Source organism: Sprattus sprattus (assembly GCF_963457725.1).
Source record: "Sprattus sprattus genome assembly, chromosome: 12".
Lineage (NCBI taxonomy): Eukaryota > Metazoa > Chordata > Actinopteri > Clupeiformes > Clupeidae > Sprattus > Sprattus sprattus.
Window position 1 is genome coordinate 23,450,383 of NC_137910.1, and position 27,567 is coordinate 23,477,949.

Below are 27,567 nucleotides of genomic sequence, written 5' to 3' on the forward strand. Positions count from 1 at the left end.
TGCCAGGGACATCAAGCATGTAACGGTCCATCTTCGGTAGAGTTTTTGTCCATGGATGAAGCAAACTGGCTCTGTAGCGCCCCCTAGAACATTGCAAAAAAACCCGCGCATTGGGGTTATTTTGGCGTAGCTTGACGGAATTTGGTACACATCTTCATCATGCTTGGAATCACCAAAAAGTCTCTTGACGCCGTGGTGGCAGGTCCACAGGAAGTCGTAGATGAGTAGAAGATGCGTTTTGCGTTTGCACACCTCGCATCTGATCGAACTCCTCCGACAGATTTAATGGTAACGCCATAACATGTGGTCAGGTTACTCTTCAGCAATGGGCGACTAAAAGTTATATTGGATTTTCTCATTAGTCGGAAGGTGTGGGCGTGGCAGACCCTCAAACTTTGCCAACTTGCCAGTGCTTGCCACAAAACACAAAGTCACTTATAACTCTTGTGAACATTGTTTGATCCAGAGAAAATGTCTCAGGGTGGACGCTGGCCCGAACCTGTATGCCTGTACATATGCCTGACTGATATCACCTACAGCGCCACCTGTTGGTGGTTAGAAACTTGCAAAAGAAAAATATACCAAAACAATCCACAAAAAAGTAGTACAGAAAACATTACATTACCAAATCATCAAAATCTATCACAAATTATTCCTTTAATACATAAAAATGAAACACAAACCAATTTACACACACAAAACACATAAAAACACACAAACACACTGACAACCATGACTCATTCTGTGTTAAAACCTACTGAACAGTTCGGCGGTCATATTTTGTAACGATTTGCGTTATGTCTAGTTAGGTTATATCACCGGTAGGCTACTGTCACACACACACACACACACACACACACACACTGTATATGTTGTTAATGTCTTGCAAGTTTTCTTCCTGACTTAAGTCCCTCTGCAGCCTACTGGGATTTCTGACATAAGTAAGGTTTACGTCAAGTTAACACATGGCCTAATCCAATGCATTTGAATGCAGCTTGCAAGTTGTCTAGCTATAATACAATCAGCACTGTAAACACGTACCACGTGATACAATGTGCTCGAGTTGTGTCAGGATTTTGCAGAAGGCACCAATGGCGGCGTAGCTAAGGAAGAACCGGTAGCTTAAACTATCTTGCAAGATCCAATGCAACATTAATCTGGAAGTAATGGTCAAATCTGTAATAAAGAGTCGCAAGGTAAGCACAATTACTCTCTTCCTGTGTGTGAAAGTAGTCGTTAGAGTCTTTCAACCAACGTCTAGCAGTTGAAAGGGGGCGTGAACATACGTAGCTAGTTAGCCTGTGTTTGGCGAATCTGGGGCCTAGCTAGCTCGCTAGCTAATCAATGTTAGCTCAATGGCCTCTGTAACCATCATTTATTGACATGTCTTTTGGGGATTGCAGTGAGTGCTAATGCCAAACTATTGTTATTATGGTTGTAGACCACTGTTGTATTGCTTTGACGTGAGTCATTTTGCTGTAAAGGAACAGAACCTGGAGTAAACATTATAGTTAAGTATGCACAGGCTAACATCAAGTTAGCCAATGAGCGGATTTGGAGCAAATGTTACAAAATGGCAACTAACGATACTGAGCTTGTTCCGTAGCTAATATTAACTATGCCTCAGCCAAGGCTGTGTTTGCCCATCCTATCTATTGACTGTCTGGACGACTCGCCAGCCAGAACTTTGCCCCGAGGACGGTTCTACGCTAGCTGGCTAGCTTAGCCATTAACTTAGTCCTCTTGCTCTGCCTGGGATGGAATCCGAGTTTATACACTGCCATTACAACAGTTGGTCTGCAAGTTAGATAACTAGCTTGTAATCACCATGTTTAATCTTTGATTTTACTGTCATCTTTGCAATTAAGCCTTTTGACTCTGAGCTATCCAAGCTGCAATTTAATGCATTACTTTACTACTAAAGTTTGTCCTCCAAGGCCTCTAGGGATGGCTAGCTAGCAACTGACTAGCTCCGGACGTAGCCCCCGAGCACAGCACACTGTAGTGTGACCAACCGTTAGCGAATTAGCCCAACACCGCCATGCATGTGCTAACGTTAAAAAAATCTTAGCGTAAATGTAGTCATTGTTTAGTTTGTATGTGAGGGATTAGTTGTGATGTACATCAGTGATGATTTAGTTATGTTGACTACCGCTCTGTGACAGAAATTAATGCTTGTAAATATGTCAGCATGCTGACGCGGGTCAAAGAGTTGGCTAACTGAAGTTAATCAAGTCACCAGCTGTGGCAAGCATAAACTGGAGTTAGTAATGTCTATGTTATCCTAGTTTGCTTACCTTCATGTTTTGTCAAAATGGAAGCTAAATGAGTTTGCATGTGTGAGAGACTAACCTGGGATGCAGTTTGCTTAACGTTTGTATGGAATGGATATATCGCACTAGTTTGCCTTTATTCATATTACTTTGGGTTTTCCCCCATCCGCGTCAGGTGTCACGCTGTCAATAACGCTAGGCTAACTGGCTATAGTATAGGGTAACGACAAGTTAACATTTGCTGTGGGTTGCCAACCACATTTGATTTAATTGAATTTTTGTTTTCATAATACATTTGTATCAAATTAACGTTTTCCGTTGCTTTGTTGGTTAGAGACTGTATAGAGGGGTTTTTAAGATTGATAGTAATCCTTGATGTGTCATGAAGATACTTCACTTCAACTGTGGCCGCCAAAGTACGTAACGTTATCATTCGTTTCTGAAAAGAAGGCACCTGAACGTTTTTGCCCGGCAAAACCTTCATCTGCTGCGTATGTTTCAAAATGTCTTTTATTGACGAAATTGGAATTATGGGGGGTACATATTTGTGATGTGGGTTGTCATGTAATTAGACGAAGAGCGTAGTCGGGTACACAAACTACATTTAACAAGGTCTTTTACGTGAAATGTACTTGGCTTCTTTTGCCTGTTAATGCCGTTGTCCACTGACAGTCTCTAACAACGTTGAAGTATTCAAATGTACCACACTGCTTCTCAAAAGTGTTGTTAAGAGTAGGTTCAGTGCAGGCAGAGATAGACTCAACTTCTCAGCCTCTAAGTGGTGGCTCACTAACTGAGGAGGAGTATGCTCTCTTGGTCATACATTTATATTTATATGTTAATGGATATGTTCTTATTTCTGCAGAGCTTACAGACAGGCAGAGGCATTCATGGATGTAGTTGACTCCTTTACCCATTTAATTCCCAGTGATCAGTTGGATGACTCCTTGTTGCTTGGCCAGAACTTGGAATGTGAAGCAAGTGATGAGTTTGGATCAGGTCACAAAAGACCAGACGACTCGTTAAAGAACATGCTCAGTGACAAAGATCCCATGTTCGGGTCTGCCAGCACTCAGTTCCATCTGCTGGACAATGATGAGTCTAACTTGGCCAGCTTAACAGGTGTGTTGACGCAATACTTGAAGGATATTGCCCATTTAAGCAATTCATCCTTACATCCCTACAAGTGAATAGCCAACTTTTCAAATATTGGTGTGAACAAAGGCTGTTGGCCATTAAGTCACTTACCCTTTTCTCCGCCCAAACTATTTTCATGGACGTGTTTTACCAGCTCACTAGATTTGGATCTTGGCATCGTTGCTAGTGCCATGGCCCTCCAGTCTACAGGAAAACCGAAAGTGTGTTTGTCTTGCTTGCTGTGTGCTGTTGCTCATATGATGACTGCACATTCCCAGAGCTTCTTGAGTGTGACCATATGCATCTTTGTGCTTCACAGATCACAACATGAGGCCATCGGGACGAGGCCGTGGTGTATCCAGACGTCAGTCAGCCGGCAGGTTTCCAGGGAGGAGAGGATCAAGAGGCAGGAGAGGAGCATGTGGCGGTAGAGGAGCAAGTGGCGTGCCTGGGAATGCTCCAAGCCTAGCAGAACTAGGTACAAACTTTATACACCCTGCTTTCTTCTTCCACCTGTGTTTGCTATGTATTGTGGTATTTGCTCTTCCAGCATGGCAGAAAAGAGAATTTAGCTTTTGCCCACCAACAATGTGTCTGAACAAATACAGAAAAAGTACCTTTGTAGGGAGAAATGGATCCTAAAAGTAAGGCATTTATGTGTAGTCTGCACTTTCCCTGCCTGATGTAGCACTCTTTCGTGGTATCCTTTGATGTTGTACCCCTAATTGACCTCTGAGTGACCTATGAACTATTGCACAAGGCTAACGCAGAGATCGTGCGACAAAGTCATGAGTATGTTTTAAACAGACATGTCTCTGTGAAAAACGTTTGTCCTTTTGTCATAGAAGTGGGTGTTTTAAATCAGAAAACCGCTTTCCTCTGTGCTTTCATGGTTGTTAACAAATCCAACATTCCTAACCTATGTGAACTCGTGTTTAAAATAATAATAATAAAAAAAACATACACATCACATTGCACCACATTGGAAATGTCATAAGCTGTGTGATGTTTGCTGGCAAAAGATGTAAAATTGTGATGCTGATTAAAGATTTCAGGCAAACTACAGTGTAGGAACAGATGTATGGGCATAGAGGAATAGCAGATGAATTTCCTTGTTGTGACCTTATCCCTCAGGAACCGGCAGAGGCACAGGGAGAGGTGTGCGGGGCCAACGCACTGGCCGGGGGAGAAGGGGCGTCAGTGCAGGGAGGAGGGGCATCAGTGCCAGGGGCCTGGGAAGAGCAGGCCGGAGAGCGTCAGACAGGAGCCCGCCGGGGTCCAGCTCCACAGAGGATGGCGCTGAATCCCGGAGAAAACGAGAGCTGCTTTTCAGCAAAAGGTACAACGCAAATGACAACGTCCACCCCTCCATGAACCCCGTTGTGGTGCTGCGGCGTCTGACTGTCACCGTCGGGGGCTATCGCATTGAGCTCCTCCCGGGACCCTCCCTCCTGGGTGGCCTGACCACCCTCTCTGTGGAACAGGGATTGCAGGAAGGAGTTGTGTGTGTGGATGGTGTGGGTGTGAGCATGAACGTGGAAGAGATTGTGAGTGTGGAGAGCTCGGCGGTAGTGGAAGCGGTCCGAGACCCAGGTGCAGTTCAGAAGCAAGAGAAGGTGACCGTCACTAATGATGTCCCGCACCATTTAGGTCCGTACGTTAACCCTAATGAAGTCCAGAACACCAATGGTGCACTGGTACCAAAACCTGCCGGGGAGGGTTCAGTAGCATCAGACCCTAAAGCTGCCAGCGACCAAGACAATCCTTCAATGTCCAAAACCAGCAAAATGCAGAGTAAGAACAACAACAACACGGCGCAGCAGGATTCACCCAACAAGCATTCGAAATCAAAGGAGGCCTTGCCCTCTGCCAAAACCAAGCCGACAGTACCAAATAAACTGGGTACTGCCAGAAAGAGCCTAAACCATCCCCAGCTGAAGAGGGTACCCAAAGGCATGCTGAAGAACCCTGCAGATCTGAAAGTCAAGCCGCATAACAATGTAGCAGTGAAACGGCCTGGGGAGCAGCTCAAGGGTGGCCCTGTTCCCAAAACGCAGAAGATCAGGGCGGAGACCCTCACAAAACAACCCGTGAAACTGGGTGCACCGAAGCCTGAAAGCAATAAGGTGCAGGCTCCACGATCGCAGCCCGCTCCGCCTCATCATCATCTTCCTCCAGGCACCCAACAGAGCTCCCACAAGCAGGCCCCTCTGCCTCATCCTCACCCAGTCGCCCCACAGATCTTCCACAAGCAAGCCCCTCATCCTCCTCTAGGCGCCCCACAGATCTTCCACAAGCAGGCCCCTCCGCCTCATCCAGGCGCCCAACAGAGCCCCCACAAGCAGGCCCCTCAAGGCGCCCAACAGAGCTCCCACAAGCAGGCGACTCTGCCCCAGAAGAAGCCCCCGCAGAGCCCCTCACCGGTCAAGAAGCCCGACCCACCGCTGCAGGAGCTGGAGGAGAATGAGGAGCAGGAGAGGCACAGGCTGAGGAAGGAGAAGATCCTGCAGAGGCAGCGGAGCCGCAGCGCCCGTAGTGTCTCTGTGGAAGAGCCGGCACTGTTCATCCCCGACAACGCCCCCGTGGCTAGGAAGGATGCTGTGGAGGAAGAGCCTGCTGACGGGGAGGCCCTCTGGGATCCAAGCAAACATTGTGGCCTCTGCAAGAAATCCCACAACAACAGGTTGGCCTAACTTAACATTTATAAGAATTCAGCTGGTTTAGTGTATCAGATTAAAGAAAGTCAGGGCAGTGGCTAACTCTAGTGGTGTGGGTGCCCCCCCTTCATTTTGTAATGTGCAACGTATTACTCCTGAAGGCTTTGATTTGCTTTACAGAGAATGTGTGGTAGAATGGATGACATTTCATTGTGGCAGTAGGTAGATCTCTAGGTACAGCCTTCATCTAACAGATGTCTGTAGTAGAGCCATTTCAAAAGGACCTGCATAATATTTCCAGGTGTTTTCCTCCAGAGTAAAGCAAACAACTATTTTAGTTGAGGCCTGTTCATAAACAGCTGGGAAGCTTCTTCTTAGCTTTTTTACTTATTTAATTAAAAATCTCTGCCCTCCTACGCTTGTTGTAATCCTAGCACTGTGTGCAGAAAATGGAAACTGTGGCTGGTGGGCAGAATCTTCTCACTTCCCAGCTGCCTCCCCTCTGGTAGAATAGTTCCACCAGTGTTATTAGTGTGTGACTATGGCAACAAGTTTGCAGGCTCAAAGTTATTGTCAGACCCATGTTTTGTCCATCGCCCTGTCTGCTATTTTCAAGATTGGAAAAATGTACCCACTCGCCACTTATAGCGTGCTGCCGTATTTCCAGGTTCATGGTAGGGTGTGGGCGCTGCGACGACTGGTTCCATGGCGACTGCGTGGGCCTGGACTTGGATAAGGTCCAGCAGATGGAGCAGGAGGACCAGGAGTATGTGTGCCTGAGCTGCTGCGATGACGAGGACGTTGGCAAAGCCGAGCCGGGCGGGTCCGACCCGGCCACCAAAGACCAGCCACCCAAGAGCGACCCCCAGCCGCTTCCCAGAAACAAACAACAAGGAGTCACGACGGGCGGAGTCAGACCATTTAGAAAGGTGAGCCACTGTAAGCCCCCCCAGTATACAGATAAGGGCCACTGGAAGAAGTATTGCCTTGTTAGCACAGCTTCTCCACTCAATATATGTCTACAATGTTGGTGAACAGGCCACTAGTAGCTGTTTTCATTTGTTAATGAAACTTTACGCTGTCTACAACTAAAGTGATGAGGCAAGGTGTGTCGCATGTACATGTCTGTTTCCCCCCCCCCCCCCCCCACTTTATCCAATGGATCATGTTTGTGAGAACTTTGTTTTTCATTTTTCCTGCGCATAAATCAAACTGCTGTTGTATTTCTTTTAGCTGTGCATCAGTAAAGAGTTTACACATGGTCAGCAGCCTGTTAAAGGGTTTGTTTTCTTTTTTGTGTTCATTTTGAATAGGAGTCCTCATAGGATTGGGGGTGTTGGGTGACGGTGTTCTGCCTTTATGTACACGTACACTGTATGAATAACAGACATCTTTCCTAGTTGGCAGTCTTTACTTTACGTTAAACATTTAACGACTTGTAAAGCCTTCCAAAATGTTTTAACAAATATGTCTTTCCAGATGTATAATGCACATGACAATGCAATCACATACTGCATTGTTGTTTATGTCACTGCACTGCAAAGCTGCAATATACTCGCTTAAAAGCACTCACACCCCAGTTTTATTAGTGGAGGTTGTTGCACAGGGGGTCTCTCACACACCACTGGTCTTAATGCCTTTTTTGAAATATATGATTATGTTGGTCTGTGCCTGGTTTCAGGAGTCCGCTTATTCAGAGAGGAGGCAGTCAACTGAAGCTAAAGATTCTACACACAGAACGGGTAATATATCATCTTCATGAAGTCATATTCAGTCACTGAGAAGAGCTTTATGTCATGGAGAAACATATATTTGGATCTGTGATGTGAGGGCTACCTAACCCTGACTGTACACACAGAAATTAGATCTTCTCCTTTTCTTTGTCCAATCAGGAGGACACGGGAGGTCAGAGAAACATAAAGCAAAAGTTTCACCTGTTAGCACAAAGCAGCCTTCCACAGATCAAATCCGACGGAATGTACGACACACACTCAAGGATATCCTTCTGAGCAGGTAATTCTTCAGTAATTTGATTATCAAAACTGTTTCCATTTATGAGTCTGCATGTATCAGGGTTTCCCCCAGGATTTCCTGTAAGGTGCGGTGGCACCTCAGCGGGGGGTCTGGGGGCCCCCCCCAAAAAAAATTTGTATTTCTTAGACGCAATTTCCTGCATTTTAACCGAATTGTGGGCCCAGTTTCAGCTCAATACAGAACTGTACTTTTGTTTCTAAATACGGGACAATGTCATTATTTCAGGTCCTTAAAGGTGTACAAAGTATGGGTCCTCATGAGCTACCTATTTGGCAAAACATGATCGGTGTTATACAGCCACGGTTTAAACCTAGGCTTTTCAACCCATGTTGGGTCCCAACCTGAAGCCCTGTGTTTGCCAGGTTTTTTATTGTTGTTGGTTGGCTGGCTCTTCTCACTGTCTTCCCTCACATCTGACTCTCTTGGTTCTAGGCAGCATTCTCCAGCTCCACTACTACTTGCCTATATTTCATTTCAAAACATTACATGTTGAAATATGATGACAAAATATTACTGTTTACAGTAGCCTACTTCACATACATTGTGTGACTACTATGACTATTGTTACTGACTACTGATACTGTCATCATAAGAAGATTTAGCAAAAGGGGCAGGTGTTTATTTTGGGGATATTTACACTGCACGCATAGTAGCCTGCTTGCTGAAGCCTAATGATGCTGTACAGCGCTTGCTACAACTACGTCATTAAGCAGGGTGCCGCAAAGTGGTCAACAAGTCAAACAAGAGAAGGCGGTGCTGAAAGGCAAAACACACACACACACACGAACGCATGTCCAAGTGGGGTTATGAATTCACAGGATATCTCGAGGTTAATTGGAGAAATGGCTCTTTCCTTTTTTTAGTGAAGTATTTCAGCAAACTCATCTGAAAAAGAGGACAGAGTGAGACGATCTAAATGCATTAGAATTATTATCTTTGAAGAGGACGCGTTGACATTTTGGATTCGAAAACTCCGGCGGGAATTACTAGCTATTAGGCTACTTGTTTAACTGTTCTTGTATTTATTACGAACGAAATCGCTAAGTTGGTCGGCTTGTCCTTAGCCTAACTAATAGATCTATGAGCTCTGCGAAGGTGTCCGCCTATTTTAAAACCACGCAGGCCTCGGACTTGCTACCTTTAACAAACTTTGCTCTGTTGTCATCCGCTACAAGTGCAGGGCTCATTGAGGGACCACACACAGCTGTGCGTTTAGAAATGACCGTTACTGAAGCTTATTTACATTTAGCCTCCCGAAATAGACGCAATGTGAGAAACCAGCCGTCTACGTCTACAACATATTAGGCCTACGATGTAACCCCTGCACAATGTTCAACAACTTGTTCTCACATGTAAAATAAAATTAATTCAACGTCACGTACCTCTGATCCAGTTGTTCGGTTTCTAGTTTGAGGGCCAGTGTGTCAGAAACGAGAGAGGGGGCGGGGGGAGTATGTAAACCGGCTGTGGTAAGCCGTGGATGCCGTGGAACGCTGATCAAGTGCGGGAAAGGCAGACGAATCCTTTGATGTGGCAAATAACACACCAAAAAACAGGGCTCCGATTTTTTCCGATGCGTGGCGGGGAATGACGAAGGTGCGGCGGCCCGCCACGCTGAAATGAACGTAGCGGAAACCCTGTGTATGGGTTTGTGTGCGCCTGTGTACTGTAAGTTGGTTATATGTATGTAGTTTATAGCGTATGTAAGCACACATTGGCAGGGATTAAAGTATTCCGGCACCGTGCCGGATTTTTTTTAATTCAATTCAATTCAATTCAATTCAATTCAATTCAATTCAATTCAATTTTATTTGTATAGCGCCATAACAATACAATTGCCTCTCGGCGCTTAACAGAGCCCAGAGCCTGAACCCCCTTAGTGCATGCACAACGGCAACAGGGGCAAGAAAAAACTCCCTGTTAGGCAGGAAGAAACCTTGAGCAGAACCACGGCACATAAGGGGGGACCCATCTGCTTGAGGTCGGCCGGGTGGAGACAGGAAGGTGGGACATGATACAGACAAGACCAGATTACTGTGGCAATAGGGTTACTGTTACAGGGGTAGGGGATGTAGGGACAGAGAAACATTTCGGTGGAGGCAATAATGTATATTGTACATAAATGCTAGCATAGGGTATTGGGTAGAGTAGGTGTACGGCAATGCAGTGGCAGTGGGTGCGGTTGGCCGAGGGTTTCTCTAGGTAGACCAGGTAGAGAGACTACGTGCAGAGTGGTGGGGGTGGGGAGGGAAAGTTCCACATCCATCAGCGATTGGAACACGCCTGGCTCCGGGGAGGCAGTGGACCTTGCAGGGGCCGCTTGTTGAAGGGGGGGGTGTGGACATCTCGGACCATGGAGCTGCCGATGACCAGGGTGGGGGTCGTCACATCCAGCGGACGTCTCGATATCATCAACATTACTTTCAAGTTTATGAGTTCGTCTGCCAATGATATGAAAGAAGCACAACTCTCAGGCTCTCAAAATAAAATGATTAGCCAATCAGAAGTAGATTGGGGCGGGTCTTGGGAAAATGTGCTTTCACCACCGACTTTTCTATAGCGCTCTGCCTATGCTACGTAGATGCCCAAGTAGAGAATCTGTCACACCGAAGGAGAGTAAGTTCAAGAATCCTTGGGAAGATTCCCTCCTAGTTGATAAAGGATTGAAAAATGAATGGTGCTGGGCATGGATAGAAGAGACAGGGAAGGATAATAAGCCTTTTGGTAGCCTCTGTAAGAGGTAAAGAGTAGCAGGTGCTTGCTTCTGCACTTCGTTCTCAAAAAAAGTGCTTCCACGTCATGAGTTAGACCTCGCTCATAGAGCAGCTGTTTGCACTATCCAACACAACGCTTTTACCGGGAGCAACAGCCACAGCTGATGTACCGGCATCAATAATTGATCGTGTGTGTGTGCCCTGAAAATACGCGTATGTACGTTCATCGCAGAGCACAATCTGTCGTCCAGGCTCGCCCAACCCCTGGTGAATTTATGCCAAAAAATAGCTGAAAACAAAATTGCTTTGACTAAACTGTCAATATTCAATCAGCATGCAAGCTATTTTAACACCAGAGTTTAAAAGACGCGTTTCTGAAAAGCTAAAAAACGGCATGTTTTCCTTAAATGTCGACGAAGCCACCAACAAGAACATGGACAATGTCCTCGTTCGTTTTTTTATTTTGATAGATTTTTGAAGATGAGAACGCAGTAAAAACGCATCACTTGCCAGGCAGGAACATGAATATAGCCAATGCCTCAGCACTTATGCTAGAATTAAAAGATGTATATTTTATTTTACGATTATTTCTTTTGAACAAAGTAGTTATGGAAATGTTGCAATATAAAACTACAGTATTATCTACAGTTCCCTGTTGCACTTTAACGGTTTAAAAAAGTGAATCACTGTCCTTTTTCATATATCCTCAATTAAATGGTTGCATATCATCTCTTCTTCCACTGACTGAATTTCACATACCCTTATAACATATCACCTTGTGATTGTAGGTCATATTGAAATCTTCCAAGGACAAAGCTTAGCAGCAAAACATGATATCAAAAGAAATCGTAAATGCTTCATGTGTTAGTACCATATTGTAGTGAGGTGGAGTACTATTGCTGACTCTTCTTGGTATTGCAGTTTCAAAAGTCCCACCATAATCTGCAATCATTCATTTCTAAATGTTTTTTTGTTTGTTTGTTTTTTTTATCCTGTAAATGTGTCCTCGCCACAGGACGACACCCCCCCCTCGCACTCACCCACACACAAAAAAGGCTCAGGCTCAGGATTTGTTTTTGCTTTAACCCCTGCATTGGGGTGCACCTGGCATCAAAATGTGTCTTATGTCCAGATTGAATCTAGGTTTGATTTTAACCAGATTCAATTTATACATGGTATTAATGTGTCTTCAGTGTCCACATTGAGATCTAATTGAGATCCGATTGCTGTATTCAGCTCACATCACATCCTCCTCTCGTTTGTGCGGGTCAGAAACAAACAACAACCAAAAAAAGATACGAAGACGGTAGCCATCTGAGAAGCTGCTTTATTGTGTTTGCTTGCTTTTTGAAACCTTGCTGGTATTTTCATCCACGTAGTTGTTTGTGGATTGACAGCACAATTGCATTTACACTTTAATGTTTTCAATGTGGTCACAATCCGCCCTTGACCACCTACGGAAGTGGTTTGGCCGATCGGATCACAATCTGTCCTAAATGCGTCTTGAGTGCATTTACAGTTTACACCTGTACTTACATGTGGTCAAGCACTATCCGATAGCAATCCGATCACCCAAAATGCATTTTGATGCCAGGTATAAAAAGCCTCATTGATGTAGACACTGTATAACTACTAATATATATTATACTAACATATGTTCTCTAAATCTGAACAGTACAGATGTAATGTGTCCACTCTTTGATTTGTTCTGATTTTAGGCTGAAAGATTCAGACTTAAAGGTTTCGTCAGAGAAGGTTGCTGAAGTTGCCAAGAAGACAGAAAAAGAACTCTATTCATTTTTTCAAGGCACTGATAGCAAGTACAAGAGCAAATACAGAAGCTTAACTTTCAACCTTAAGGACACGAAAAACAACGTAAGTTCACACAGTTTAGAGACGTTTAAACTTTTGTGCAATTGTAGTTTTGATTGTCACGCATTGCATCAGTTGTAAGGTGTTGAAAGCCGTATTGATCAATTTTCACAGGTACTATTTAAACGTGTTCTTCAAGGGGAAATCTCTCCTGGAGATCTCATTCGTATGAGCCCAGAAGAGTTGGCCTCTAAAGAATTGGCTGCTTGGAGACAAAGGGAAAACAGACACGTAAGCAGCCAGTGTTCATTTAAAATTGCCTTAGTGTTACCACTGTCGCTGAAATAAACATGTCAGTGTGTCGTTACTCAGGTTTGTTGCTTCGGCGAACAGAGAATCTGTAACAGGGAATGTGTCTTAAAGCCCCATTTTGCAACAATTATGCTTCAGGATTAGGGTTAGGATAAGCAGTTTAACCTTAAAATAACAGCTTAAAAAAAATTGGGGCGCTACAATGACTTTTAATATGGAGAATCGCGTCCGTGCCATTGGCATAGCAGGGTCCATAGGCATATATCTGTAGTTTTGCCTGCCGCAGCCCGCCGACCTGACTTGTTTACTTTCTGCCGATCTAGTAAGTAGCTTATTTGCCGTCTTGCTTAGTCTTGTGTTGCACTTGCTTGATGTTTGACTGTGTAAGGACAGTCGTTGAGTTACTAGTTTGTCATAATGTGAAAGTCAGCACATTTCAAGAGATTTCGTTAGTTTTAGCTGCTAGCATACCTTTAGCGAATAGCTATTGATCCGTTGTGCTGCTTTGAGATACACAAATCATTAAATCAATGTTTAAAAATGATGCTTGTCTGAGATTTGAAGTGCTATCCAGAGTTATTATATCTTGCTACACATTGATTCATGTAATGGAACCATGTTATTTTGAGGCAATTTAGCCTACTAGCTTTTAGGGCTCAACGCAAATTCCCCACTTATTTGTCTGTATTCATTCTTGCCAAATGGCACTTTGCAAGCCGCATTCTCTAATACCCCATTTTTAGAATTCACTCTGTTCCTTATTTTGTGCTGTTTGATGAATTTTCCAGATCTTCTGGCTAAATACTTTGGAGCAGAACAGAGCTAACCTTAAACAGTTGCTCCTGTTTTTAAGCACTGATTTGGTTAAGAGTGGTGTCTGATTGAAGCCTGATGGTAGTCATCACCCTTTCTCTTGTCTCCTGTCTGCAGGCTATAGAAATGATCGAAAAAGAGCAGCGGGAGGCAGAGAGACGACCCATCACCAAAATCACCCACAAAGGAGAGATTGAGATTGAGAACCAGGAGCCTTTGAAACCCCCCGATGTCATAGAACTAGAGGTAAGGTGACATTAAGTGGGCCCTGTTTCTATTTTTTTTTTATTTATAAACAAGGTTGTTCTTGTTTTTTCATTGGCTCCCAAATGAATCACCACACATTAATAACCACAAGGAGGCTCCAGCAACCCTGGCTATATATCCACAGTACTGCCAGATCAATCCATTATTAGACATTTGATTAAATTAACCCTGCAGTGTGTGTGTGTGTGTGTGCGTGCGTGTGTGTCTGTGCCTGTGTGTGTGTGCATGTGTGTGTATATATGTGGCGATTGTTATTGCCCCTGCAGCCTGAACCAGTTCCCAAAGCTCCGGAGGAGCCGGAGGAGAAGCCCCAAGTGGCCGAGCCTGAACTCCCGAAAGATGTTAGAGACACAACCAGCCTGCACAAGTCTCACCTCTTTGATCTGAATTGCAAGATATGCACTGGTAAGAGGCAGGGTTTAGCTGGATATATCATTAGCTTGACATATTTATTTGTCTTGATGTCTGGCAAGATATTGGAGTTAACTGTGAGCCATGGAGAGCTGAATAATCAGTTAACATCTTGTCATTTTTATATTTTTTCAATAAGTTATAGAGGAAATATCACAGTATCTGGTTTGTGGATTTAGTAAGCAAAGTTAGCCTTGGATTTTTCAGTTTTAATATGGGGCAGTCAGTACTGTCTTCATATTTGCAATATCTTCCCAAACTATTTAATCTCCGAGCTCGGCTACCTCAGGGACGGGGTGTCTTCCTACGCTGTCATACATATTCATAAGCGGAGGCTTGAGTGATGGTTGTCTCTCAGCTTTTCTTAACATGCTCATTAACACCATCGCGGCTGGCAGCTCCCGCGATGAATGGCATGCTTTCAGCTGGTCTGTTACCTTTCCAGGGAAACTGAAACGTGAGAAGATAAAGTGCTAATGTCTCGTGGGGGTCTCGTGATATGGAGTTTGTTTTTCCCCTCGTAGTACGGATTTGCGCCTGGAGAGAAAAAAATGTATGATGTATATAATGTTAATGTAGGATGAGTGGATGGTACCTTGCAGCCAAAGCATGTTTTTACACCTTGTGAGCATTCAGTTTGGTAGGTTTAACGTCACTTCTCCCTCTATAGTGTATAGTATAGCTATAGTGTATGGGGATCTGAAACCATGGAGCAGGGTTTTAGAAGAAAGAAAATGTCACATTAACAGGATGGTTCACATTTCGTAATGTGATATATCCCACACAGTTGTGTCCACCTTAACTCATCATACTTAAATGTTAGATTCTTCATTTTTATTTAGTTTTGTATTATTAGTGGACAGATTTAAATTTCTTTCAATTAGCACTTGCAACAACAAAGGTTCAGTTAAGGGGCAGAAGCACTGAACTGAACTGATGAACTGTATGACCTGATTTATTTGTATGATGTCTGTTCACACATGAAATAAACACATTATCAATTCTGTAAAGGGCGCATGGCACCCCCTGTGGAGGAGCCTGTCACAAAGGCGGTGAAAGTGGCCACCACCGTTACAAAACGTCCATCAACTTCTGAAGGCGAGGCTGTCCACATACCTTTATCAGGGATAACTGATGAGCTTGATGCTTTAGAGGGCAGCCTTGTGACATCCGGAATCTACTCCAGCTTTGAAGGACGGTAAGAGGTTTAAAGTCTCTCCGAAAAATAAATGTATTTACCAGAAAAATAAGAGTGTGATTGAGAAATGCCCCCTGTCATGCAATGTGTCCTGAAACTTAAAATATTCTTGCAGATCTGAAAGCTTCAGTAGTAAAGACAACCCAGCAACCTTTCTTGCCAACTTGCAAAGCCTGTGGAATGGCTTTGTGGATATGCCTGCTGTGGCCAAGCTCCTAACAAAAGCCTATCCAGTCTCAGGCAATCTGGAACACTTAACTGAGGTAGACGGCATGTTATTGTATAGGAATAGATGTTTGTTATAAAATTGTTTTGTAATTCTAAAACTCTTGTGAATGGTGTTAACAAAAGAAAACATTTATTTTCTTGTCAGGATCTACCAGAGAACATACAAGTAGGTGGAAGGATCTCACCACAAATAGTATGGGACTATGTTGAAAAAATCCGGGCCTCTGGAACAAAAGTGAGTTTGAGATAAAAAGTCCAGTTGTCTCCAATGTAAACTGCATCATTACTGAAGCTAATATGGTTTCACCTCCTACAATTTTGTTCTCCTTTGTTTTCCCAATCAGGAGCTTTGTGTAATTCGATTTACCCCTGAGACAGAAGAAGACGAGATCTCGTACACACTTCTTTACGCTTATTTTAGCAGTCGCCGGAGATATGGAGTAGTTGCTAATAACCGAAGGCAGGTTAAAGACATGTATCTCATCCCCTTGGGCTCGACTGAAAAAATTCCCAACCAGATTGTCCCTTTTGATGGCCCAGGTAAAGTTGGTAAATGCATTAGACGATTTGGATGGATTAAAAAGTTCCTGATAATATACATTTTAATATTGTCAAAATGGCTAATGGAATCGATTATTTATCTTTTTATGTATCTACAGGATTAGAGTCTAATCGCCCAAATCTTCTGCTGGGACTGCTAATCAGACAGCGGCCTAAAAGGGACTATGGTGCTATTCTTCCCACGCCTACTACCAGCCCTGTGGGCGTCTTACCTGAGACTGAAACTGTAGGTCTGGTATCTAAACCTGCGAAGGCTCGAGATGTAGAAAATGACTTCATCAGCTCTTTGAAAGTTCCGTCAGTGAAGGAAGCTCCACCACATCAGCCATCAGTGGCTGATGATCAATCAGGGACTGACCCTATTGAAACTGTGGACTCAACCACAGACCTCGGCCTGCTGGATGCATCTAAACCACTTCGATTCCTCCCTGGGGTACTTCAATCTGCCAAGTCCTTTACGCCTGGAGACGAATCAAGTAAAGCACCAAACACCATCCTCACTGATGCTGGTACTCAGGGAGTCTCAGTTAAACCCACTTCCACTACCCATGGTCTGAACCGATTTATTATAAAAAAGAGAGATTCCAAATCTGTCAAAATGGAAGTGGGCCCATACAGCCAGGCTGTGAAATATGTTACCAATTTCAAACCAGTCAAGACAGAGACAGGTCCATCCTGTCTATCTGAAAAGTCATCCACTGGTTCCAAATGGGACAAGACAGAGACCGGTCGACCTGGTCTATCTGAAAAGTCTGTCACTAGTCCCAAATTGATCAAGACGGAGACAGGTTCACCCGGCCTGTCGGAAAAGTCTGTCACTAGTCCCAAATTGATCAAGACGGAGACGGGTACACCTGGCCTGTCGGAAAAGTCTGTCACTAGTCCCAAATTGGTCAAGGCAGACGCAGGTCCACCCGGTCTATCTGAAAAGTCAGTCACTGGTTCCAAATGGGACAAGACAGAAACAGGTCCACCTGGTCTGTTGGAAAAGTCTGTATCTAGTCCAAAATTGGTCAAGGCAGAGGCAGGTCCATCAGGTCTTCCTGAGGAGTCTGTCACCAGTTCTGAATCTGACAAGATGGCAGCAGGTCCATGCAGTCAATCTGAAGAATTGGTCACTGACTCTATATCCTTCAAGACACATGCAAGTCCATCTGTCATAGATCTCAAATCAGTCAAGACAGAGGCAGGTCCATCCAGCAACACTAAGAAATCTGAGACTGACTCCAAATCAGTCAAAATCTTCCATCTTCCAGGTCCATTAAGTCAGACACAGGAGCTTGCCCTTGATAATATGGCAGGGCAACAGAAAAGTGATGCACCAAGCAGCACATTGTTGGTGTCTCTGAAAGATAAACCAGCAGATGTTTCAACAGAGATGTTTCTTGCCCGTCTGTCCACACCTCAGACTAAACCTGATTCCAGCTCCACTGATTCTTCCAAGAAGGCTGACTCCCTGTCTAAACGTGAGAACACAAGCCCTGATAACCAATCTATTCCAGATTCCACAACAGCTACGGTGTTGGACACCTCTGTAGAAGACAAACCTTCCTTTACTTCAGTAATCCCAGGTTTGTCAAGTCCAGCAAGTAGTCCAGTACAGTTTTTGAGTGCTATTTTGAAAAGTAGCTTACAACAACCAAAACCAACCGACAAGAAGACATTGTCATCTGAGCTGAAGAAGTCAGATTCAGACAGGACACATTCTGAGCAACCAGAGGCTCAGGAGCAGTCAAAAGCCAGCAAAGACGAGGCTCCCCATTCAGTGTCTGTGCCTAGCTCCTCAGAACAGTCTCCAAAGGAATACAAGCCTTTGACAGACATCCAAAGCATCAAGACCATTTCGTCCAATTGCAAGAGCAAAGACCCTCTATCGCCTCGGCCAGCTCTTCTGAACTTTCCCCTTTTACTCCCACCAGCTGCTCATGTCCCTCCGCCTGCCGCATTTGGTTCTGCTGGTGATCCTAAATTCCCATATCATCAAGCACCACTGCCAAATTACTCTGCTCAGAGCAATCCTCCACCTTTCCTGTCTGTGCCGCCACCAGTCTCTCAAAACCTGGGCTACGTGGCACCAGTACCTCCACCCATGATATTTTCCCAGAGTCAGGTTCCTTCCCCTTCCTGGACTCCACCTGGCTTTCTTCACACTGGCTTTCCCCCGATCCTCAACGTGCTTCCTCCTCCACCATTACCCTTTGAAACTCAAAGGTTGGACGAAACCGTGAAACCTGTTCAAGTCTCGTCTAAAGACGAGAAAGGATCAGAACAGCGCTACCACGATCCCTGGGAAAGGCCACGGCGCACTGAGGAAAGTGGACACAAGAAGCAAGACCGGGAGCACCACAGCCGATCGAGGCATCACAGCGAGTCCCGCCACGAAAAGAAAAGCAGACACTATGACCGGGATCATGACCGGGATTATGACAGAGAACGAGGAAAGCGTGACCGGCGGAGCCGAAGTAGGAGTAGGAGCCGGAGTAGGAGTAAAAGTAAGAGTAAGAGTAAGAGTAGGAGCAGAAGCCGGAGCAGAAGCCGGAGCAGAAGTCATAGTCGTAGTCATAGTCGAGACAGACACCACAGGGACCGGAGCAGGCACTCGAAGGATGACCGCCATTCAGACAGACGAAAAGACAGGCATCACAGTGATGACTACAGTGGCCGTCACAAAGACAAAGACAGGGACAAACACAGACGGGATTCTGGCCACGAGAAAGGAAAGAAGAGCTCACGAGACAGACGTTCTTGATTTTTACAAGCAAAAGAAAAAGAATTGCTTTTACAAGCAAAAAAAACAACCTTTGCTTTTATGCCTTTTTCCTTACAAAAGCTTTTTTTTATTTTTCAGTACAATAGATCAAATGTCTGAGTTATTATTGATGTCCAAAACGTGCAGCTTTTTTTTAAAACAAAGACTGAAGAAAAAAAAAAAACATTTTTTAGGTTGAGTTATGAATTTTAAATTCTGGAAAAAAGTTTTAATTTTAATGGTTTTGCTTGCACTAAACACATACGCAACTGTGATAGCTCATATCTATGATACAGTCATAAAGTACCTTTCTTACTCTGCATGATTCATCGAAATGCAAGTGGTCAAAGTTAACAATATCATGGTACAAGGAAATCAACAAAAAAACACTGATTATTTTGGTCATGCAAGCAGTTTTTCTTCTGCTGTTATTTCTGTTCCTTGTTTGTTTTTTAAATGTCCCTTCCCAAATGTTTTTTCCCCCAATTGTTTTGAGATAATTATTGTCTTTGTACATTTTGGCTTGTCATGCACATTAGAAATCAAGTGTGCATTTAGCACCTTGTGTTTTCTGTACAGTTCATAATAAAGCTAATCTTTTATTGTTCATAAAAAGCATTGTTGTTGTAAAACATACTCCAGTAACTGACAGAAATAATGGATGATCAATGAGTAAAATAAACTAGAAAATATTAAAACTAGAAAATATTAATAAATAATGACACAGACATGCTATTATTATACTGTTATTTTGACATTAATACCTTTTTGGAGAATTCGAAATATAAGCAAAGATTGCTGAACAGGTACGTGGAATAAACAGTAAATGACAGCACCAAAATAAGACATTAAAGATATGGCGATGTTATTTACTTTTGTAGCACCTTCTGAATAAAACTTCAATAAAAAAAATATTGAAAAGCTACACACAGGTTGAAGAAAACATATGAAACGGTCTGCTTTACGTAGGTATTTCGAAGGCAATGGCCCCACCTCAACCCTTTTATCACTCCTTACTGGGTACGTTTACAAATAACACGCATCCTGAATAGCCCATACTTTACACCTAAGGAAAATCGACATTGATGACAATAAAAACCTTGTCAAATGAATTATAAATATTTAATCTGCTACTCATCACCTTTGTAAACATTAAAGCCCTCATAGCTTTGGAGAAACTGCAGCTTTCTGGTGTCTTGGAATAAAATAACATCTTTAATGCTACCCTCAAAACCTGTAGAAAAAAGACCAGATGTTATGGCTGACACATTTCTATTCAGCTCAAACCCTCCAAAATAATAAACACCATCATAATTTATGGCAACGTAGCGCTCAAAGGGATCAACATCCTCAAAAATGACTCTGTTTCCATCCAAGAACACCTGGATTACAGTCCTGTTGTGAACTATGGTTATAAAATTCCATTTGTCACAGCACAACGTGACATTTGGGTATACAAGAGGGACTGGGATCCTTTCTCCAAGGTTTATGGCAATCTGTAGGTGGCCATCCTGAAGTCCAACAGCCAGGTAGTCATCGTCCTCGTTCTGTGCCCTACCCATCCACACGATCAGCCCATCGTCTTTGCTTGTGGTGAAATTCAGTGAGATTTGGGTGTATCTCAAATTCCTTTGATAGTACTGGGGGTCTCTGTATTTCAAATATGAATTGCCCACAAACTTGACGGCGTTCATAGACATTGGCTCGTTGCAGTATGGCCCATTCCATCCGAGTGAACACATGCAGGAGTAGGAAGAAGCCGTCAAATTCGCTATGCAGAGGGAACCGTACCGACAGAGGTTGCCAAGGCAGTAAATGGACTGCTCGCACTTGGGTCCTGTCCAAATAGGGGTACAAGCACAGGTGAATGAGGTCAAGCCAATGGCGCGGCAGAGCCCACCGTTTTGGCACACTTTGTACCCACAGGCCGTCCCATCCCAGTCACCGACATTGGCACCACTGATCGGCCCTTTTTCGGTGAGGTCAAGGTCGGCGCCGTTGACGACAACCTCTCGGATGCAACCGGTGAACCCAGTAGGCTCGTTTTCCACCGCACTGGCAGTGACTGCACTCAGGATGGACACCCCTCCAATGAAGATGTCTGTTGCTACGTCGAGGGTCGTCATGACCTCGGTGGCGTTCTGGGTGACCTCCTTTCCATCCAGGATGAGGTAGCTGTGAGCGCCTTGCCTCCCTGTCTGCAGGTTGTGCCAGATCTGGCCAGTGTGGTCTACCTTGTTTGAGGACTGCAGCATGATTGTGCCATCTCCCAAGTTGTAGCGCAGCTGAACAAATCCCGAGGTCAGAGACACACTAAGAAAATCACCTGAAAAATAAGAAAGATGATTTTAGTCGTGGAGTTGTAGCTGCTGTAAGGTCAGGTAAAGTTTCAGTTAGTTCAAATAGAAGCAAACACACTTGGTCACGGTGGCCAAAACTACTACATAAAAGTAAGTTCACGCCTCAGGGTCTGACTTACCTGCTCGGGCAGTTAGGTGTTGGGCCATGTAGAACATAATGCCCTCTGTTGACAGAGTCTGAAACTGCATCTGCAGGTGTGTCTTGTGTCTCACACTGACTGGGGAGAATGACATCCAGGAGGACAGGTTTCCACTGAAGTAAGGGTCACTGATAGCCAAGGCTGAAATATCACACAGGAGACCAACTCATTTTTATCCAGGGCTTGGATGACCTCCTTATTACAATAGTAAGCAGCCCCTTTTAAGACACAGTTGGAACCATTTTTGTTTTAAAGAAAATCTATATAGCATTGTCGGTAAAAGTCAATAAAAGCCTTTTAAAGTGCTGTGTGCATTTTAAAGTGATGACAGAGAAGTAGTACTGTTGAAAAAATGTCAAGAACAGATGAACAGACATCTAATTACCCTTATGTATTGTATGGTGTTAATGATTAAGGTCAGGGAGGGGGACACTGTAATTTGAGGAGAGTGGGAGAATGCTTAGAATGTGGTAAAAGGCTTTTTCTTTGTGTAATTGGCCATGAAAACACCCATATGCTCTCTTTGTATCTATCTCTCTTTATTTTTTTCTGCTGACTCAGTGGGTCGGGGTTTAGAGTCTTGCTGACATGTGGGGCACAGGAGGAGGAAGGAGGGAGGGAGGGAGGTGGCAGGCGGCGAGCCAAAGACCATGCTCTGATCCCAGCTCTGCACTTCAGCTTCTAAGCCCTCTAGGGATCCAAAGCCCTCTCAAAGACATTCAAAGCTTTTAGCGTCCAGGGTAAAAATCCAAACTCTAAGGTCCATTTTCTTCAAAGGTCTTAAATAGTCTTTAAAAGAAGTCAAGTGAAGTGGCAGGTCACCATACCCACATATATATTTAAAGCAAATGGTACCTGAAACCTGTAGTAAATATGTTAAGAGGCAGCTGATAAATATATGCCTGTAATACCAAACAATCCATTCACACAGACAGAACACTACATTTACTTGCCCTTGAAATGTTTTATGATCAAGTTATCTTATTCATATATTCTTCATTGTTTCATCTGTTTCAACCTCTGCTGCGGCAGCATACTTTGCTGCCTTCTGGTTATCATACAATGGGCTATACTCTTGATTCTGCACTGCTGAAGACTCATTTTCTGAATATAAATAAAAAATATAGCACAGATATTTTTAGACTTTGAAATAGAAATAAAAGTAGACTTTGAAAAAGAGCTCCAAATTGGCCACTCTGGCCTTGACCAGGATTTGCAATAAGACAGGACACTTCCTCCCCACCCCCTCTCCTCCTCTTCCTCCTTCTCCAAAGGGCTTATCAGTGTTGGCCTCTTACTATGCCTGAGCGTGTTTTGAGGGCAAGACTCTTTTTGGTCAATCAACACTAACAGAGGCCAAGGTTTGTTTTTCAGGGAGCAGATATCAAGTCATCCCAATTGACAGGGATGGTTAGCCATGGCTGCTTGTGGCAGAATGACTAAGAGGGGGTGGATGTCATGTTCTGATGCAACTGGGCTGGAACAGGTGGCTCAATAACAGCAGGGATTGGATTTAATCTACTGTCCCCGGCACATTCAGCCACCTAGTATCAGAGAAATAAAGCCATTAGCCATTAGCAAAATGAAAGCCTGCTTTTCTGTTACTGTGGTTACAATGAGGAGGGAGGAAGGATGGCAGTTGTGTGGTGCAGACGGTGACTGACCTTGCTGGCAGAACTGTCCGGCTGTGCCGAGTGGACACAGACATGTGTAACCTCTGGGGAGCGGCACACAGGTGGAACCCATGGCACACAGGGGCGGGGGGCTGTGTTCCGCATCGCACACAGACACCTTCTCAGAGCACAGAGCTCCTTTCCATCCAAAAAGACATTGGCAGCTGAGTGGAGGAAGGAATGCGACAGCTCAACCAAGGGACACAATTCTGGGGAGTAACATCCTCCTTGTTCAGCCACTAAACTATGACATACTTATATCTTTGAATGTGTTCCCATAGATACAGTATTAAAGCATTCATATGAATGATACATTATGAAGTTAATGGGTGAATTTGTGACCAATTAGTGGAGCATTGCAGAATACATCGCCATAGCTAAATTCCCCTCCAAAACACCCAAATAGATATGGTAGACTCTCAACTGAAAGTTGTGTCAAAAAGCTGGTTCATGCCATAACTTCTGGTCATGGTTATGCTTATGGTATTGAGCTTTTGTCTAAAGCAACTTACTAAACACAAAAACATTACACATACAGTATCAATTTAAAGTAAAACTTTAATTAAAAAATATATATTATTATTATTACTTCTACTATTACTAATAATAATATTGATTATATTTGTAGAATATCCATCTCATTTATAAAATATCCCCCAAAGATGGGTGGGTTTTATAGTCCACAAACATGAAACAATGCCTGCAAGCACCATTTCTCACTGACATGTAGAGCTGATTGAGGACATGTTATCTAATAATTGCTGAGCTGAGAAAAAATATATTTAAAAAAATGCTATTGAGCTTTTTGCTCATTCCCTGAGTTGTAATATACTGCAAAGTGTTTCATTTCCATAGTTTACATCCATTTTACGTGATTCTGCAGTGTTTTATGGAAATGATAAAGCATCCGCGTCAAGGCAATCTGGCCAACTTCTGCTGAAAATTACATTAAAGTGACGACCTACCTCGATTCATTTTTCTGAAACGTATGCAAAGATGAACGCTCATAAATAACTGCAAGTGCACTAACATACTTATGATGATGTTATCATTTTGTATTTACATATATTAGCATCTAAATGATGACAAAGACAATTTGACAAAATTACATCATTCATATCACTCAGGACCCTCATCTCCATGTGCTAACATAGAGCAAGTCAGGCGAGAGATAGACACCTGAACCTCAACTCTGCCTCCGTCCAGTCCTGTCTAGTCCTCCCTAATCCATGATTGTCTGTCATCTGTAATTGATGTGGTTACCACCCCTGCCTGTCACATTATCACCACGTTAAGCAGAGTCTGTCCCTCTTCTTCTTACTGGCTGCTAAGATAATAGCATTGATTGGCTGAGGGGGGAGGGAAGGTGTTCCGCTAAACCGTTGTTTGACGTGGTTCTATAACAGGTCTCTAGTAGCTCAACAGAAAAGGTTTGGAACATGTAAAAGTCACCACTGCTTATGAGCAGTATCTAAAAAAATTACTGAACAGTGATCCTTACAGCAGTACAATCCGTTGGGCTTTATGGGCTCAGTGAGAAGATAGCACAAATGTGAAGGTATAACAACAGCCGTGACAAACATCACTACAAACATCACTGATTACATGGAACAATTGTTCTTTTGGTCAGAAAATACCCCCTCTGTTTCTAGTGTTAAATGGACTGCTATCTCACTCACCCATGGCATTGTAGATGACTGCAATGCAGTTACGATGTGAGTGTGAGAAGCCTACATAGTCTAGTAGCGATGTGAGTGTGAGAAGCCTACATAGTCTAGTGACGATGTGAGTGTGAGAAGCCTACAAAGTCTAGTGACGATGTGAGTGTGAGAAGCCTACAAAGTCTAGTGACGATGTGAGTGCGAAAGGCCTACATAGTCTAGTGACGATGTGAGTGTGAGAGGCCTACATAGTCTAGTAGCGATGTGAGTGTGAGAGGCCTACATAGTCTAGTTACGATGTGAGTGTGAGAGGCCTACATAGTCTAGTGACGATGTGAGTGTGAGAAGCCTACAAAGTCTAGTGACGATGTGAGTGTGAGAAGCCTACAAAGTCTAGTGACGATGTGAGTGCGAAAGGCCTACATAGTCTAGTGACGATGTGAGTGTGAGAGGCCTACATAGTCTAGTAGCGATGTGAGTGTGAGAGGCCTACATAGTCTAGTTACGATGTGAGTGTGAGAGGCCTACATAGTCTAGTGACGATGTGAGTGTGAGAGGCCTACATAGTCTAGTGACGATGTGAGTGTGAGAGGCCTACATACTTTAGTAATGATGTGAGGGTGAGGCCTACATAGTCTAGTAAATACGAGCTGACACAGCTGAGTTATTAAGGACAAATCCATAAGACTACATGACTGATAAAACTAAAAGGTTGAACACTGATCAAACAGTCTTGCATTTAAATTCTTGTTGAAGGCAATGGCATATGGTGGCAAAATGAACTGCTTCCTCGTACAAGTTTATATACTCTAGAGGGTGCTCAAGCTAATATAGTGCATGCTGGAGGCGGCCACCTGCCATAATGCATATTTGACTCCCCATTTCCTCAGTCATTAATCTCAGCCTTACACTGCTCAGATACACTGAGGAGACACACTCTTTGCCTGAGTCACCTAGACCAGATTTTTGCCACTTTGAAAGCCAATATCTTAACAACACTGAATAGACAATCGCATTATACCACAAGGGTGGAGTCACGACTAATTATTTAACTCTTGCGAAAACTGCCAAGTAACAAGATGATACAAATACAATGTAACATTTCTGGTATGACCCATCACGGTGTACCTCTGTTCGTGGTATAAATAAAACAACATACACCTTAATATCTTGTCTTTTATCACAAGTACCCATCATTAGCGCTAGTTATACATCTTCATATATCCACGTGTGCTTCATATCTTCATATCATACACCTTTTATGTAACTCTTACGAAAGCACCAGTGTGTATTTAACTGAACTAGGGAACATTCTCAGTGTGTCACCTGTGGTGCAATGCGAGCACATTCCTCCTTCAACACAGACGGTGTTCTCAAGACGACGGTCTACAGTAGAAGAGCATACTCACTACACAGAGGAGCCGGAGTCCATGCACGTTCCTCCGTTCTGGCACCGGACCACGGAGCAGGGGTTGATGCCGCACTGGCCCACGCTGCGCCCACTGATAGGGTGGCCTTCAGGCTGGCCTGGAGCTCTGAATCTCCCATCTCCTCTTGTCCGAAATTGCAAATCAAATATGCAACCTTTACAGTAATGGAGAAAAGAGATAGAGGGGAGTGAGAGGGTGAGAGAAAGGGAGAACGACGGAGGGAGAGAGAGAGTGAGAGGGGTGGTGATGGGAGCCATATATCCAATATAGTGCTTACATTTTTCATCACTGTCAGAGCAATATAGCAGCCAATGACTTCCAGCATTATGTCAGCCTTTCAAGGGGAAACAAAAGAAATGAAAGAAAAAGGCAGAAATACGTGGAAGTCTTGAGGAGGGATGAATTACGTTGGAAATAAAAGTGCTTTTCTTCTCGGCGCTCGATGGCAAATGACATGTATGCAAATCCAAATCTATGCAAATCAAATTATTGATCACATGGCTCGCTGTGTTTCTGTGAACCAAAGGAGCCACTGATGGGTTTCTGGTTCAGTGGCTCCGACAGAGAGCCTGCTTTAATTGAGAAGAATGTTTTTTTTTTTTTATCCTTTTTTACCCTCCCTCCCTATTTCTACATGACCTGACTTCGTACAAAAGCGGAACGCCACGCACGACTTCACCTCGAAAAATTGGGCGCTGTAACCTTTTTCAAATTCTAATCCATCGCTATTATGATCCCCTTTATATACAGAGGACGAGAAAGCAAAAACTGTTTCATTCCACATTTGCAGAAGTATCAGGCTTGAAAACACAGGAGTCTCTCTGCAAGGCCTAGTGACTCTCTTCATAGTCAGACTCGCCTCTCTCTCTCTCTCTCTCTCTCCCTTTCTCTCCTTTCACCACATTAGTCATTCATGCACTCAGGATATGGGGGGAAATGTCATGCTGGCCTATGAATATTCATGGAGGGGTGGCGTGGACTACCTGCTCCCCCCGCAAGGTGGCCTCCCCTCCCGGAGCGGTGGGCCCACAGGCAGACAAACTGAGAGGAGGGGTTAAAGTGGGCAAGGAGTTTCTTTCTCTTCCTTGTTTTTGCATCCAAATGAGGCTTAGAGGTGAATGAGCACGAGGCGGCTCA

General features: G+C 43.8%; 2 protein-coding genes across 5 annotated transcripts in view; one reads left to right on the forward strand and one right to left on the reverse strand.

Moving 5' to 3' along the window:
• Positions 1-1,071: 1,071 nt before the first annotated feature.
• Positions 1,072-19,727, forward strand: phf3 (PHD finger protein 3; the record flags this gene model as incomplete). 4 transcript variants are annotated; one of them, XM_080849013.1, is made up of 16 exons in its annotated part: positions 1,084-1,196; positions 3,202-3,395; positions 3,730-3,888; positions 4,545-6,093; positions 6,735-6,996; positions 7,749-7,809; positions 7,960-8,080; positions 12,534-12,690; positions 12,802-12,918; positions 13,870-13,998; positions 14,286-14,424; positions 15,442-15,628; positions 15,744-15,891; positions 16,002-16,091; positions 16,201-16,396; positions 16,516-19,727. In XM_080849013.1, the coding sequence occupies 15 exons, from the start codon at positions 3,305-3,307 to the stop codon at positions 19,164-19,166; spliced, it is 6,057 nt and encodes a 2,018-aa protein (XP_080705139.1). In that variant the 3' UTR covers positions 19,167-19,727. The 4 variants fall into 4 exon arrangements, with proteins under 4 accessions (XP_080705140.1, XP_080705139.1, XP_080705137.1 ...); XM_080849014.1 differs by lacking the exon at positions 3,202-3,395 and having other exon boundaries at positions 1,072-1,196; XM_080849011.1 differs by lacking the exon at positions 1,084-1,196 and having other exon boundaries at positions 3,164-3,395.
• A 569-nt stretch (positions 19,728-20,296) lies between these two features.
• eys (eyes shut homolog) overlaps positions 20,297-27,567 on the reverse strand; it is a gene marked incomplete at both ends in the record, with an annotated part of 187,861 nt that continues 180,590 nt past the window's right edge. Inside the window, 4 exons of the mRNA XM_080848748.1 lie at positions 20,297-21,492; positions 21,646-21,807; positions 23,331-23,503; positions 26,410-26,584. Of these exons, the coding sequence (XP_080704874.1) occupies positions 20,297-21,492; positions 21,646-21,807; positions 23,331-23,503; positions 26,410-26,584 (1,706 nt within the window). The remainder of the gene's footprint in view (positions 21,493-21,645; positions 21,808-23,330; positions 23,504-26,409; positions 26,585-27,567) is intronic.